At 41.0% G+C, this 14,486-nt stretch overlaps 1 protein-coding gene across 8 annotated transcripts in view; it reads left to right on the top strand.

Moving 5' to 3' along the window:
* scrib (scribble planar cell polarity protein) overlaps positions 1-14,486 on the top strand; it is a 59,530-nt gene that overhangs the window by 25,351 nt on the left and 19,693 nt on the right. For 7 of the 8 annotated variants that reach the window (XM_026361850.1, XM_026361843.1, XM_026361848.1 and 4 more), the window contains exons 5-22: positions 326-382; positions 744-807; positions 1,498-1,572; positions 1,744-1,888; positions 2,559-2,677; positions 2,823-3,022; positions 3,519-3,685; positions 4,049-4,176; positions 4,444-4,566; positions 4,709-4,897; positions 5,039-5,410; positions 6,679-6,741; positions 9,212-9,301; positions 9,392-9,469; positions 10,337-10,654; positions 12,050-12,130; positions 13,663-13,905; positions 14,313-14,423. In XM_026361850.1, the coding sequence (XP_026217635.1) occupies positions 326-382; positions 744-807; positions 1,498-1,572; positions 1,744-1,888; positions 2,559-2,677; positions 2,823-3,022; positions 3,519-3,685; positions 4,049-4,176; positions 4,444-4,566; positions 4,709-4,897; positions 5,039-5,410; positions 6,679-6,741; positions 9,212-9,301; positions 9,392-9,469; positions 10,337-10,654; positions 12,050-12,130; positions 13,663-13,905; positions 14,313-14,423 (2,623 nt within the window). The remainder of the gene's footprint in view (positions 1-325; positions 383-743; positions 808-1,497; positions 1,573-1,743; positions 1,889-2,558; positions 2,678-2,822; positions 3,023-3,518; positions 3,686-4,048; positions 4,177-4,443; positions 4,567-4,708; positions 4,898-5,038; positions 5,411-6,678; positions 6,742-9,211; positions 9,302-9,391; positions 9,470-10,336; positions 10,655-12,049; positions 12,131-13,662; positions 13,906-14,312; positions 14,424-14,486) is intronic. The other variant, XM_026361844.1, reaches the window with a different exon arrangement.

Raw genomic sequence — 14,486 nt, 5'->3', positions numbered from 1 at the left:
TCATGCTGCCAGACTGAAGACTCAGACCCAGTTATATCCATGAAAAATCAGGCAACTGAGCAGGTTTTCAAGGAGTGTAATTTTGTTGCCCAGTGGGCTCTGAGGCGGTGGGCTGTGTGCTCTGGGCCTCTTCTACGCCCAGACAGATGGAGGAGCCCCTCTCTATGCCAGGCAGCGCAGACGAACAGACCTGCCATCTGACTAACCAACCTGCCTCTTCTCTTCCCTCTCTTACTCCTCCATCCTCCCTTCTCATTGCCTGCCAACTCCTACCCCTGTGTCTCTTTTACTCGCCTCCTTTTCTCTGCTACTATTCCTTTTATAGCCTGGCCAACCTGGTGACACTGGAGCTCAGGGAGAACCTGCTGAAGTCTCTGCCCACGTAAGTGTCATCTCACTTCAGTGTACATGTGCTCAGCTTGGTCTCTTATCCAATTCCCAACCATCTCTATCAAGCACAATCAGCTCCCGAAGGAGGAAAAGTCTTCACTAGTTCTCCTTCATCACTGTTGCTGATGTAGATCAGCATTATCGTTATTGACTGCTTTAACTAGAACCTCTCACACCTACAAATCAAATGGTTTTAGGCAAGTAATTAATTTAATGTGAAACCTGAAAGTTACCTGTAGCCTCTCAGGTTTTCAAGTAATTATTTTGATAAAGAATGCATAGAAACCTCTTTGTTCTTTCAGGATGCATATTTATGAGACTTAACACTTGGTCTATTTTGTTTGCAAATTCAGGTCACTCTCTTTCCTGGTGAAACTGGAACAGCTGGACCTCGGCAGCAATGAACTGGAAGTTTTGGTAAGTCAGTCTGGGTCCTTTTATCTTATGATGTACAGTAGATGGTAGAAGTCATTGAATACTCAAATAACAGCCTGTTTTTATTTATTTCAAATATATTTGCACTACTTGCGCATACACACATGGAGTGACACATCACAAATATCTCTCACTTTTCCACCATAATAATTATGATCCAAACAACATGTTTATCTCGCCAAGCATGGCAGCGTTAGTCTGTGAGACCTGAGGCCCTGCCTGCTCTGTATCGCGGAGTGAGTGCTGCTTTTAGCCTGTGAATGTCTACCTGTCTCAGTGCGACAGGGCAAACAATGCTGCGTGACCTGACAAGGGTGGAGGCTGAGCAAACACTTCATGATGACACTTTGTCTGCCTGCAAAAGTCTATTATAAGCACTGCTTTACTGATGATCTAAATTTAATTTGCCCCTGCCTCCAATTTGAGATAATATTTGGAGAATTTGTATTAGTAAGCACAGGATTACAAACAAAACATGAATGGATATTGGAATTAACAGAAGCTGCAGACTTTTTACAAAACACATAATAAAGTCATTTATCATTTTAGTAAAACAAAGCAAAAATCATAAAAATTATAGTTTTATAAATTCCTCACTATACCTCTCCAGTTGTTGGATGATTTCCACTCACTGTTGTATGTGTTTTTAAACCATCTACTCTTATCTCTTAGCCGGACACTCTTGGTGCTCTCCCGAACCTGAGGGAGCTGTGGCTGGATCGTAACCAGTTGTCCTCATTACCACCAGTGAGTTTTGTTTTGTAACACAAATATTTTTAACGCTGTCTTGTTGCAGGAGCTTTCACTTTTCTCATTGTTATATAACTACAGTAATGCTTTTTATTGGGTTACTTATTAAAGCAATGATTAAACTGTGCTACTGTGTTTCACAGTAAGTAATATTTATTGTGTGTGTAGGAGCTGGGGAACCTCCGGAGACTGGTGTGTCTGGACGTGTCAGAGAATCGTCTGGAGGAGCTTCCCTCAGAGCTAAATGGCCTCCTGGCTCTCACTGACCTGCTGCTCACACAGAACCTGCTGGAGGTCATCCCAGACAGTATAGGTGAGAAATACCAGGAGAAAAGAAATAAACTTAGTCTTACAAAAACAGAACACCAGACGTCATAGTAAAATATGATAAATTGCAATGTGCCAAGTGGTGATATTAGCAGCAAGGTTTGCTTTCTCTCCAGTGTAACTATCTGTGCATTTCATAGCCTGTCCAAGCTCAGGACTTTACTTAGGGTATTAAAATATTAGAATATTTTTAAGTGTTACTAAAGCGGAAGACACACGGCCAGAAAGAGATGAAAAAGAATTGGGTCAATATTGCGTGTTAAAAGCTTTTCTTTCTTCCATGTGCTTTCTGTGAAAAGGCTTTTGGTACTTGGTGAAAGTTTGCCATCTAATTGAGCAGCACAGTTGAGTAAGTAGACCTTGGGACATGCCCACTGTGAGCAGAGTACTTTGTCCTGTTATATAAGAACAGCACTGCCCTCTAGTGGAAAAGTAATTCCAGTGACAAGGAATATCAAAAGCTCATGACCTGCACAAATTCACAATATGTAATTATTCCAAAGCATGGATCCATTTAAAAAACATTTAATAGAAATACATACAGATGAAGATTTTTGTCACAGGTAGTAACCAAGGTGAGGATTTGTATGGTCGCAAAGTTGTGAGTGTCACTGTATTTTGCCACAGCTTTAAGAGATATTGTGATTCATCTCCAGGTTGTCTGAAACAGCTCTCCATCCTGAAAGTGGATCAGAACAGACTGACCCACCTGACTGATTCAATAGGAGAGTGTGAAAACCTCACAGAGCTCGTCTTGACAGAGAATCTTTTACAGGTAGGAAGATATAAGCCAATTACAACAGCCTTGCACTGACTTGGCAGGGATTTATTTAAGCCCATTAATATCTGAGCCCCATTAACAGCTATTAAGTTACATTATTGATTTAACTGATTATTAATGGTCCCTGTCTCCCCCAAAGTCACTTCCTCGCTCGCTGGGCAAGCTGAAGAAGCTGACCAACCTGAATGTAGACCGCAACCGCTTGGGCAGTGTGCCCAAAGAGCTTGGTGGCTGTGCTAGCCTCAACGTTCTCTCATTGAGAGATAACCGCCTGGGCAAACTGCCTGCTGAGCTTGCAGATGCCACTGAACTGCATGTGCTGGATGTGGCTGGTAACAGGTAACCTCACTTAACACCCTGAACTGTCAAACACACAGAAACAGCTTTTCTATTCTAAAGTCAAGAAGTCATAAATTGCCTTGGCCTTAACAGACTTTTAGCATTACCAGCAGCCTGCAGAGACACTGTACCTCTAGTTTTGTCATTTTAAAGTGATCAGCTAACAGTATAACCTCATGCACATGCATCTTCACTGCTGTGGAATATCTCAGATTTGTTGTTACATATCAAACAAACATATCACACAAAGGTCTTTTCTGATAAGTTAGAAAGAGAACAAGGTTTCCACAGGATGAAGGCTATCAGATTTGTTTAGATCTGTGTTAATTAATTTAGAGGTATTCATATCCTGATTAACTATTTAATTAAATTAAATTTAGGTTACATTTAGGTGCGTTTTGTGACCAGTTTAACCATCGATTTTCATAGAAGTATCGGGTGGATCATTGAAAGAAAGGTTTGTTGCTCATCTCATCTTATCTCCTCTTCTGTCCAGATTACAAAACTTGCCTTTTGCCCTGACAAACCTCAATCTGAAGGCCATGTGGCTCGCAGAGAACCAGTCACAGCCGATGCTGAAGTTTCAGACAGAGGATGATGAGCGAACAGGAGAGAAGGTGTTGACCTGCTATTTGCTGCCACAGCAACCTTCCCCAAGCCTTGGTGAGTAACACCTTGTTAATGAAATGTCAAGTTTGAATTGGTTTGTATTGTGCTTCATTATATGTATATAAAAAGGTTTGGTTAGGCCTTCAATTGTGTAAGACATTTACGGTGAATGTTCCCAGCGTATGGTCCCTCCAAAATTTGATCAGTTTACTTAAATCTTATGTCGAATACAAAACTTTTAATTTAAACCGCATAACTTGTTGGGACTTTGGCTCATATCTGAAGTTGTATTGTTTATCGTTAGTTTTTAGTCACATAACTTAGACTTTAAACAATTTCCTGCTAAAGCTGAAGTCATGATGTTAGCTCAGTTTGACCTTCTCCTCTTCTCTGTACATGTTTCTTTGTTTTCCACAGAGAACTTGCTACAGAACAGTGTGGATGACAGCTGGACAGACAGCAATCTGAACCGAGTGTCAGTCATTCAGTTCCAGGAAGAGACCAAAGCTGAGGACGAGGATGATGAGGCTGCAGCAGAGCGCAGAGTGAGGAAACTAAACAATGCAGTGTCATTTTCTATCCCCTTCACAACCTGCTGTTGAGAGTAGTTTTATGTTTTGCTCAGTGCTTTTCAGTACCTTAGTGCACATCTCTATTGTGATGTGGTTGAGCCAATAAAGATTAATAACAATATAGTGCTTCTAGGTGATTGTGGGAATTTCTTTTATTATCTCAAAAGCACTTTTTTCTTTTCTTCTTGTAGTAGATCCATGATAAGACATATAACAAGTTTCTAATCTTATTAACTGCAGGGTCTTCAGCGCAGAGCCACACCACACCCCAGTGAGCTGAAGGAGATGAAGAAGGTGATAGAAGAGAGGAGGAATGAAGGTTACACATCCAGACCTGATGGAGAAGAGTCTCCTGATCCACAGGTACATAGGTCATTCTAAATTGTAATTGTGAAATGCAAAAATAGGAAATCCCTGATGGAAACAGAACTGTCTCTGTGTCTATCTCATTATCTATCTGGGCTGTTGAATGTGTTGTTGATAAAACTGATGCTGTTGGTCTTAGGAGAAGCGGCTCAGTGACCTTTCCAATCAGAGCCATGACTCCCAGGTCTCGAACAGCACACTGTCAGCCACCTCCCATGAGGATAGGCAAAATGTGACTTTCACCGTGCAGAGGGAGGAACTTGGAGATAGACACTCTCCACAGGAGGAGGCAGAGGAGCTGGATGAAATGGAGGTGGAATACATCGAGGTGAATATTTAAAACATGTTCAGACTTACTTACAGATTTCTGATTAGGAGGTATATTTATTAACATCAACAACAGTTCTCAATTTTATAAATTGTGGTTGTTTTTTTTAAGTTCTAAACTCTCATTCTTTCCTTTCTCCAGCCTACTGTGCACTTTGCAGAGGAGCCAATCATCCGGGGTGGTGATGAAGAGGATGACGAGGATGGAGAGGATGGCGAGAGGAGTGACGAAGAATACGAGAGGCCAGTGCTTCCCGCAGAGAAGCAGCGTCTGATCAGAAAAGACACGCCACACTACAAGAAGCACTTCAAAATCACCAAGCTGCCCAAGCCCGAGGCTGTAGCTGCACTGCTGCAGGGCTTCAGTCCTGACGGGCTCAACTCTCCAACACAGGCTGAGGATGAGGAGGATGAGGATGAGGAGGAAGAGCAGAGCATCGGTACACCTCAGCACCATCACAGAATGCAGGAACTGGAGGACAGCCGGCAACAGGTCAACTCCAGTCAAGTGAAGGTAAAGGAGAGATCCAGCACTGGTAGGAAGCACTTAGGGAATGTGTAGTAAATTTACATTTTAAAAACATGACCGTTCTCATTTATTAAGCATGTGAATTTGAATTCAGGGTTACTGGAAATCGAGAATATCTACCTTTGCGCAGTAAATTAAGAGGATTTCTGTTCTCAGGAGTCGATTTTGCAGTTTAAGCATAAACTCACTAGCTCGGGATGGCTGCATCAGAAGTTACAGTGGTTTTCTCTCAACATGAACACTATTATTACATTTAGACAGATTCACAAATAGATTTCCATACATCATTGGATCATAACAAATGTGAGTACTTTGATGTCACCATGATGTCTCTCTCACACAAACAAACAAAGTTGTTCAGCCTATGTTGCACAACACTGGCCCAATTCAGTACTAAACTTCTTACCATATTATCAGCCATCTCCTGATTTAATTAATTGACATTTACACACTCTGCTTTTATAACACTGAGCATGTGTGAATGAATTGAGTGAGTGGCGTCTACTGAAATGCTGTATATAAAATCAAATCCTTATTAATCATTAGTAGATTGAGAGGCTTCAATAAAATCAGTAGATTTATTATGCCAATTGTATAAATCCGTGTTTTAACACTGTGATCAAACATCTTTATGTTACCAAATCTGTTTTGTGTGTGGGTCTGTTTGTGTGGCTGGACTTTGTGTGACCAACCAGAACATGTATCGGCAGAGCTGGAATGTGAGCTCCAACAAGCCTTGTTATTGTCATATTTTAATGGGATGTTTAAATTATCATAGAAAATAAGATTGGATATGTCTAATTTTTAGACTGAACCTGTTCTTAAACTTCTTACAGTCTTTACATAAATAGGCCTGTTTGTCTAAATTTGGAGGAAATCGCTATTTGTGGTGTGGAGGCTGGGCTTATTCTGGTTTGGGAGCTTTTGCCTTCTTTTGTCCACTCTCTCTACACTGTGTGTGTTTTGCACTGAAGCTCAGCTCCTTAATCTTGTCTTTCCATCTCTGCCTGTATTTGCTTCTGGTGGCTGGGGAGTGTGTGTGGGATCACTTCTGCTTCAAGGTGGTCCATCCTGGTGGACTTGGAAGTCCCCCATCCTGCAAGCAGACAGTGGAGTGTTGAGTGTGTTTGGGAAGTTTATGGAAAGTGTTTTTTTTTTTTTTTTTTTTTTTTTTTGTTCTTTTGTGTGTGAGAGCATATTTTTATTTTGGCCTGACTAATCCGCATGCCTCTCGCTGGTTCCTGTCCTAACAGGGGGTGTCATTTGATCAAGTCAATAATCTGCTGATTGAACCTGCTCGAATTGAGGAGGAAGAGGTCTGTACCTACGCTTTCCCATCTAGTCTATCTTTCTGTGTCCTCTTTTACACACTCATTTATTCACCTAGATTTGATGGGTGGAGAGAGTACCCACACAATCCAAGGTAAATCCAAGCCAATCACTAGGGACCCCCTCACCAGACTCATTTATGTGATGGGCAGTGTGGCCAAACCTGAATGCAGGAGGACAGTAACCATGTTTTATTTAAACCAATTGATTTGCACTGGACAGTAGGAGTTCAGACACTCAAAATCCATGTATTGATATTTCCTCACATTTGCTGATGGAGATGGAGAATCCTCAGAAATTAGACAGACAGGGTTGAATAGTTAAAAATAAATTGAACACAGTGTGTCTCAGTTCCATGTACTTAACTTGTCGGTAAGCTTCATTTAGCTCAAACTTATTTGGTTATAGCATATTTAGTTTAGGATTAGACAATATGCAGTAGCTTTTAGGATTTTACCTTCGACCAGAAGAGCTCCAGATAGATGAAGCAATTTCTCTTACGAGAAAGTACGAGAATTAGCATATTTGGTATTTCTGAATTCTTAGAAAATAACTGCCAACTTTTAAAGCTCATATTAAACATAAATGTATGATTAATTAATTGTTTCTAAAAAAAAGTAAAAGAAAACAAGAGCATTTTAACATTCCAGAGGGATTAGTATGTTAGTAAATAGGGTAGAAAACATGGAAGAAGAGAGGAGGTATGACATCAGCAAAGGCTGAAAACCAGAGTCTGGTTAGGGGACACTGTAGTCGTGTGGCATTTGTAACCATTTGGATACTAAAGAGCTCAGAGAGAAATTGTTTTTTCCATAATGGTGTTTCAGCCATTGCACCACTAAACTTTGATAAACTGACCCGTCAGGGTCTACAGTGAACACACAACTCACTGTTAAGCCAAGTATTTTTAAATAAGAACTAGTAAGATTTATGTCTTTTTCTCCTTGTTTGTTGATACATGTCCAGGTTAGGCTTAAGTACATTGCATGTTTAGCCTCATCATTTAGAAAAGTGTTACATGGATGTTGTGAATGTTTAATCTTTGAGTTTAGCTTGACCTGTTGAATAAACACTACTAAGTAAATATTTGACACAGGTGGCTAGAGCAACAGCATTCGGTGCAGAATCCATATCATTACAGATAAAGGAGAACATGTGTTCAGGTATACCATCCAACCTTTCTCTTTTGTAAAGATTGTTCCCAAAGGAGCAGCAGCTTTACACATGACACAGCATATCAAACAAGAAATGTTTTTGGGGGAACTTGCCAAACATTAACGAGTTTGCAGTAACGTGTCATGTGCTCTAACTTTAAGACTCCACCAGTGCACTCCAGCTGCAATCATAGTTTCACTTTGTGTCTACTGACCATATGTCCTTCCTTTTGTCTTAAGTCTGGCTAAATAAAATGATTTGTCCAAACAACTGGACCTTGACAAAGTAGTACCACTCCCAGTTTCAGGTTCTGCCACACTGCTCTCCTCCTGGCTTCCTCTGCTTCTGCTGCTTTGCTCCTTTGCTCCTTTTGCCATCTCCTGTCCACGCTGTGTTGCTCTGGATTTAATGGGCTGGTTGTACTGTGATGGGGCGAGTTTGCGTCATCTGCTTCCCCCAGGGTTTCTTTGAGTAAACAGGTAGACAGAGATGGTATGTAACTCAGCTACCGACCAGAAGAGCTCCAGATAGATGAGGCCGTTTAAAATCTTACGAGAATTAGCATATTTGGTATTTCTGAATTGTATTAGACCATTATTGAGTTTTAATCCATTATTTCACAATTTTATGCATGTTTTTTTGTTTGAAATATTTTATATTTATGTACACTGTTAAGTCTCTAAAAAAAAGCAACACAACATTTTTTCATTCTATTCCTTTTTCTCCTCCACTTGTCCATCATTCATCCCCACTCCTCCTTTTTGCATGGCCTGCAAATATACACAGTATTCACTGTTACTTTACAAATACAACATACATTGTGCAGTATGTTTTTATAAAATTGTAGTCTCCATGAGTCCAAGGATTTCAGACAGTGTGTGTTTCTTTAGTGTATGTCTGAAGTCTAATGTCAATTAAGTGTTTAATGGTAGATGATCTGGCTCCAACATATTTTGACCATGTTGCTTTGAATAAAAAAAAATCAGTCAAATAAAATCATCCACTGTTCACTTGATGTGACATTAGGTTCCAAGTTAAAGTGTCTCTCACATCCATCTATTGGCATGATAACAGGATGCAGCTCTGATAAGATGAACTCCAAGTTGTGGAAGTAAGAGGGAGCTCACTCACAACTCAAATGAAAATGTTCCATATTTAAATATTATTGGAGTTAAAAACACAGAATAACACCAAATACCAGCACTGTGGGCTTACCTCCCTCTCTAACTGTCCTGAGTTGAGCGGTATTTGGCAGGATTCCACTAGTATTAGTATTTTGACTTCCTCCACCTCAACTTGCAGCACAATCTGACCATCCTGCGACAAACAGGCGGCCTCGGTATCAGCATTGCTGGAGGGAAGGGATCTACGCCTTACAAGGGAGATGACGAAGTAAGAGGTGTTACTGGAACCTGGATATTTAAATCAAAACAAGAGCCATCAACTATATAAAGTCATGTCTTCTGGTTGATGTGTCCTCAGGGTATCTTCATCTCCAGGGTGTCTGAAGAAGGTCCTGCAGCCAGAGCAGGAGTTAAAGTGGGAGACAAACTCCTGGAGGTAAAATTTGTTTTAACACACTTCATACACATATTCAATTCATTGTTTTATTTGTATAGCGCCAAATCACAACAGACGTCATCTTAAGGCACTTTACATTGAAATGTTTAGGACCTTGACCGGTTAACGTGAGTGAAAAGAGGAGAGAGAAAAGAACAGCAGGCCACAAACAACAAGAACAACAAGCAGCAAAAACACTGGGCTGGTTGGTAGAGCCAGTAACTGAGCACTCTGGAGATATGCAGCTCCAAGGCTGAGGAAACCTGCAGAAAAGTACAGAGAAAAGGAGACAGAGAGGAGAAAGAAGACAAAAAAGTTAATGACGTGCAATGGTAGCATTTGAATGGATAGAGGAGAGGAGCTCAGTGCAGTAGAGGTCCCCCAGCAGACTAACCTATAGCAGAATAACTAAGAGATGGTTCAGAGTCACCTGATCCATCTCCAACTATAAGCCTTATTAAAAAAAAAAAGGAAAGTTTTAAGTCTAGTCTTAAATGTAGAGTGTGTCTGCCTCTTAAACCTGAACTGAGAGCTGGTTCCACAGGAGAGGAGCTTGATAATTAAAGGCTCTGCCCCCCATTCTACATATGGAAACTCTAGGAACCACAAGTAAACCTACAGTCTGAGAACAAAGAGCTCTGCTGGGCATTTTGGATTAACTGGAGACTTTTTAAAGGATTTATTGGGACATCCTATTAATAATGATAATGACACACTTTATTGATCCCCTGTGGGAAATTGTGTTTGAACAGCTGCCAGACAATACATACCGCCACTAATACAAGGTTTTGGTGTCTTGTCTAAAGACGCCTATTTTTTCAAAATAAACATCACAGTTCAGTCTGTCTCTCCACATTTTTGCCACAGGTGAATGGCGTAGACCTACATGAAGCAGAACATCACACAGCAGTGGAGGCTCTCCGTAGCTCCGGTGCTACAGTTTCCATGACAGTGCTACGGGAGCGTATGGTGGAACCAGAGAACGCCATCACCACGACGCCACTGAGGCCAGAGGACGACTACTTCCCACGGGAGAGGCGGAGCAGTGGCATTGCCTTTAACATGGAGACGAGTCCTAGCGGGCCTCGGCAGCGGTTCTCTACTTGCCTGATCCGAAATGACAAGGGGCTGGGATTCAGCATCGCAGGGGGCAAAGGGTCTACACCGTATCGCACTGGAGACACGGTGAGACTATTAGGAAAATCCAGGGTCAACAGGCATCCAACTTTTTACCTCCCGTTAGTGAGATACAAGACTCTGCAGTTGGAACCATTATCACACAGTGTCAAGTCTTTTTATATATTGCTGAACAATGTATGTATAATCCCAAAAAGTCAAAGTTATGTTAAACATAAACTAGATAATTTTTTTGTATTACAGTTAGTGTGTCCATAGTTTTGAGAATAACTATACGATTAGCTAGTCCCAGCTTGTTGAAAGATGAAGGTTTCATGTTCTTTTCATGTCATCATAGTAAACTGATTATCTTTAACTGAGGCTTTTGTCATTAAAAAGGCACCATGATCCTTTACACATAAATATTTAAAGTGTAAAACTGACAACTGCATCTATGTGAAGTCTGCTAGATTCAGTTCATAGGCAACAGTTCAGGGTGAGAGATGATATTTGAGTATCTAAAGCTGCAGACACGGTCTATAAGACTAAACTGATAAATGTATTTAACATGTGGGGTCTTGAAGTTGGGAAGTTAAGTCATAGGTGTTTGCAGTAACTATCTCAGTCACACGGATCTGTGTTTTAACAGCGTCTATTCTAGCCACCGCTTTTATAGTCATCACCAGGGAGACGGAGATATGAATAGCCAGCCTTGACACTTGATCGGTCCACGGTAATTGGACAGGGTGAGGTGTATATTTGGGCCAGCTTAATACTGCATTTCAACTCATGCGGCTCATGGATCCCACAAAGAGGAAAGGACTCATAAACCCGTGACTTAGGCTGGTCAGACTGTAAGTCTTGCCTCTCTTTCAAAAACCTTTTGAAATGGATGCAGTGACTTGATGGCTTTAGTTGATCTGTGTTGGAGGTGCAGTCAACTTTGCACTTGCATGTGTCTACACCTTTTTTGGTGAGGCATGGATTCAGCTGGGCTTATTTGGTTAAACAAACTGTGAAATTTGTCTGAGCAAAGTGGGCAATGTGTCTCAGGGGGTCCTGCTTTTTGTTGAGCTGCTTGTGGTGTAACGTCCAATTGTGTTTTATTTGTTTAATGGGAAATCCTGCGACTCTGTAGTTAGTGTTGGTTTTGTCTGTGTGGAAACTTAGCTCGCAATTTGTGAAATTTTTGGGCTGTTAGTATTTCATAGTTACCAACATCTTCGCAAGCCCTGCTAGTCTAAATAAATACAGAAATCTATATGCGACTAGGATCTACACTATAGAAGATCACACACTGATGTAATAGTAACTCCTCCACCAGAAATCTCACAGGAGTAAATGTTTACACCAATGTAATCTGATACTAACTTGCTATAAAATGACTTAAAAAGTACATTTTGTAGGTTTGAGTTGTTCACAAATGTGCATAGATGTTTCAAATGTTTCTTTTGTTGTTTTTAGGGAATCTATATCTCTCGCATTGCAGAGGGTGGAGCTGCACACAGAGACAGCACACTGCGTGTTGGCGACAGGGTGATCTCTGTGAGTACTGCCAATCCTCTCACATCTCTATCTAAGCCCTTCACAGTATTTACTGCAACTTAAACAGTTTCATCAGTGTAATAATGGGAAGTGTGTTTGTTGTTTTGTTCAGAATTTCTCCTTTGCCTGTTTGAGCTTTATTCTCAGAAAATGCTCAGGGAATATATTCTATTAGTGTGGATCTGCAGTATTTTTCTCAGTTGTCAGATCTCAGAAAACCTAAAGCAGTGTTAAGGAAACAATTGTTTTTTGTTTAAACATGAAGTGTGCCTTATCTAACATCATACTTACATACTAACTTTGGTTACTTCCTACATACAGAAGAAAATTTAAATTATTAGCTAATAATTGAGAAATTACACATTATTATTACCACACAGAATTTTTATTTTAGGTTCTGCTGCTTCGCGGCTCATGCAGAGCCTTTCTTGCTCTTCTTCGCTCTCTACTTTTTATGCTCAGAGTTTTAATCACCCTCTTTTTTCTGTCAACTAATTAGTTACTGTTTAATTTATCTATTATTCCTTTTGCTCACTGTTACTGTAAATCCACTGCTTTCCTTCTTAAAGTAGATTTTCTTTCAGTGCAAACCCTGGTGTGTTGGAAACAGAAATGCTTCCTGAACTGTCCTCTTTGCTTTCTTTTGGGATTTAATCTCCTCTTTCCTTTAGCAGTTCTTTCTTTTTGTTTTCACACTCTCACCCTCTGCATGCTCACTAATGCATTAAGTGCATCTTCTTCCTTGCTTGGTGGAGGGTATGGTGTTGGGGTGGAGTGGTCTGAGCCTGTCGCGCTGCTGTCATGGCAATTACATGTGAACCATGGCAGCAGCCGCAACACGCATCAGCCGACGGTAAGAGCTGGTACTGTCGGGTCAGAGCTAGCCTCTGCTTGTCACTTTGGACTAGAGTGCAGTTTTAATATCATGCATGCCTGAGAGCTACCCACTTTAATTCTAAAACAAATATGTTAACAAAACTAATGACAGAATATTTCTTTAGGTAATAAAATATAAAAAGGGTGCATATGTTGAAGGATGTTCCTGCTTGCCATTGTTGACTTAAAAACAAACCACTTCTGCTTGTATTTTAAGTAAACAAAGACAAGAGGTGTGGGAAAGTGATAAGATTAGGTTGGAAAAAAGACGTTGTAGTCTCATTTTAGGGATTTTTCTTGACTGTTTGGAAAGAAAATAGTTTTGCTTGCTTGTAGCCACTCTCGCTCAGGGAAGCTTTGCCAATTTACATTGCCTGAAGCAGCCCAATGTTACCCCGCTCCCTCTTTCTTTCGGCTTGATCCTGTTGCTTTTAATCGGTGTTGGGTCCTTCTTCAAATAACACCACTCACTTTGGAACTCACAAAATCTCAGTGAATTAAAAGTCAAACCACTTAGATGTCTGAGGAGATAGCTGGTGACAACATGTACTTGGTCTTTAATGTTAATCATGCTAAATGGGAAAATGTAGTCCGTTGTCTCCGGGAGCTTCCTGGTGGGCTGACACGCTTCGTGGTTGGTTTTACTGTCGATCCAGATCAATGGTGTAGACATGACAGAAGCCAGACATGACCAGGCAGTAGCACTCCTTACCGGCACCTCCCCCTCCATCGCCCTCCTTGTGGAGCGAGACCTGAATGCACCAGGTGGCTCTCCAGGTCAGTCAAGGGCACGAGCCCACTCCCCTCCACCCCCAGAGCCTTCAGATTCTCCAGACCAGGAAGAGACAGGCCTTCATGGGAACAACCTGAGTCGGATGGAGGATGAATATCCGATTGAGGTGAGATTCGTAGAAGTCACTCAAGCAGTAAAATATGTCAAGTAGCGTTTTAGTTTTATTAGACCATGCTGTGGAAATCTGATCAAAGCACTCAGTGTTAATGTTTGTTTATTTGGCCCATGCCTTGTCCTTAATGCGATCCAGTTCCAGAGAAGATGGTGTATGGTATGAAGCTTGGTCTAATTGAAGTAATGGTGTACTGTAGATTATAGCTCTATCATCCCCAGCCAGTAAATAAAGCAAAGATATTATAATGTAGCTGCTTAGACCTGTAGACCAAAACAGGCAGTAGAGACAGGCTAGCTTGTCACTGTTAGACAAATGATATAAGTAGATAGATAGATTTCTACATTTCAGTAGGCTGTCAGTAAAGTCTAAATTATAAATTTTTTTCCTCATCCCAACAGGAAGTGACCCTGGTGAAGTCAGGTGGCCCCCTAGGCCTGAGCATCGTGGGGGGCAGCGACCATGCCAGTCACCCATTTGGCATCAATGAACCTGGGGTGTTCATCTCAAAGGTATTATTTTCAAAGAGCTGACTAATTCTTAATGTTGCAGTTTTGTGTACTCCCTCTCCTAAA

Source organism: Anabas testudineus, chromosome 2, assembly GCF_900324465.2.
Source record: "Anabas testudineus chromosome 2, fAnaTes1.2, whole genome shotgun sequence".
NCBI lineage: Eukaryota > Metazoa > Chordata > Actinopteri > Anabantiformes > Anabantidae > Anabas > Anabas testudineus.
Note: the sequence above shows the minus strand (reverse complement) of the source record. Positions and strands in the feature narration are given on the sequence as shown.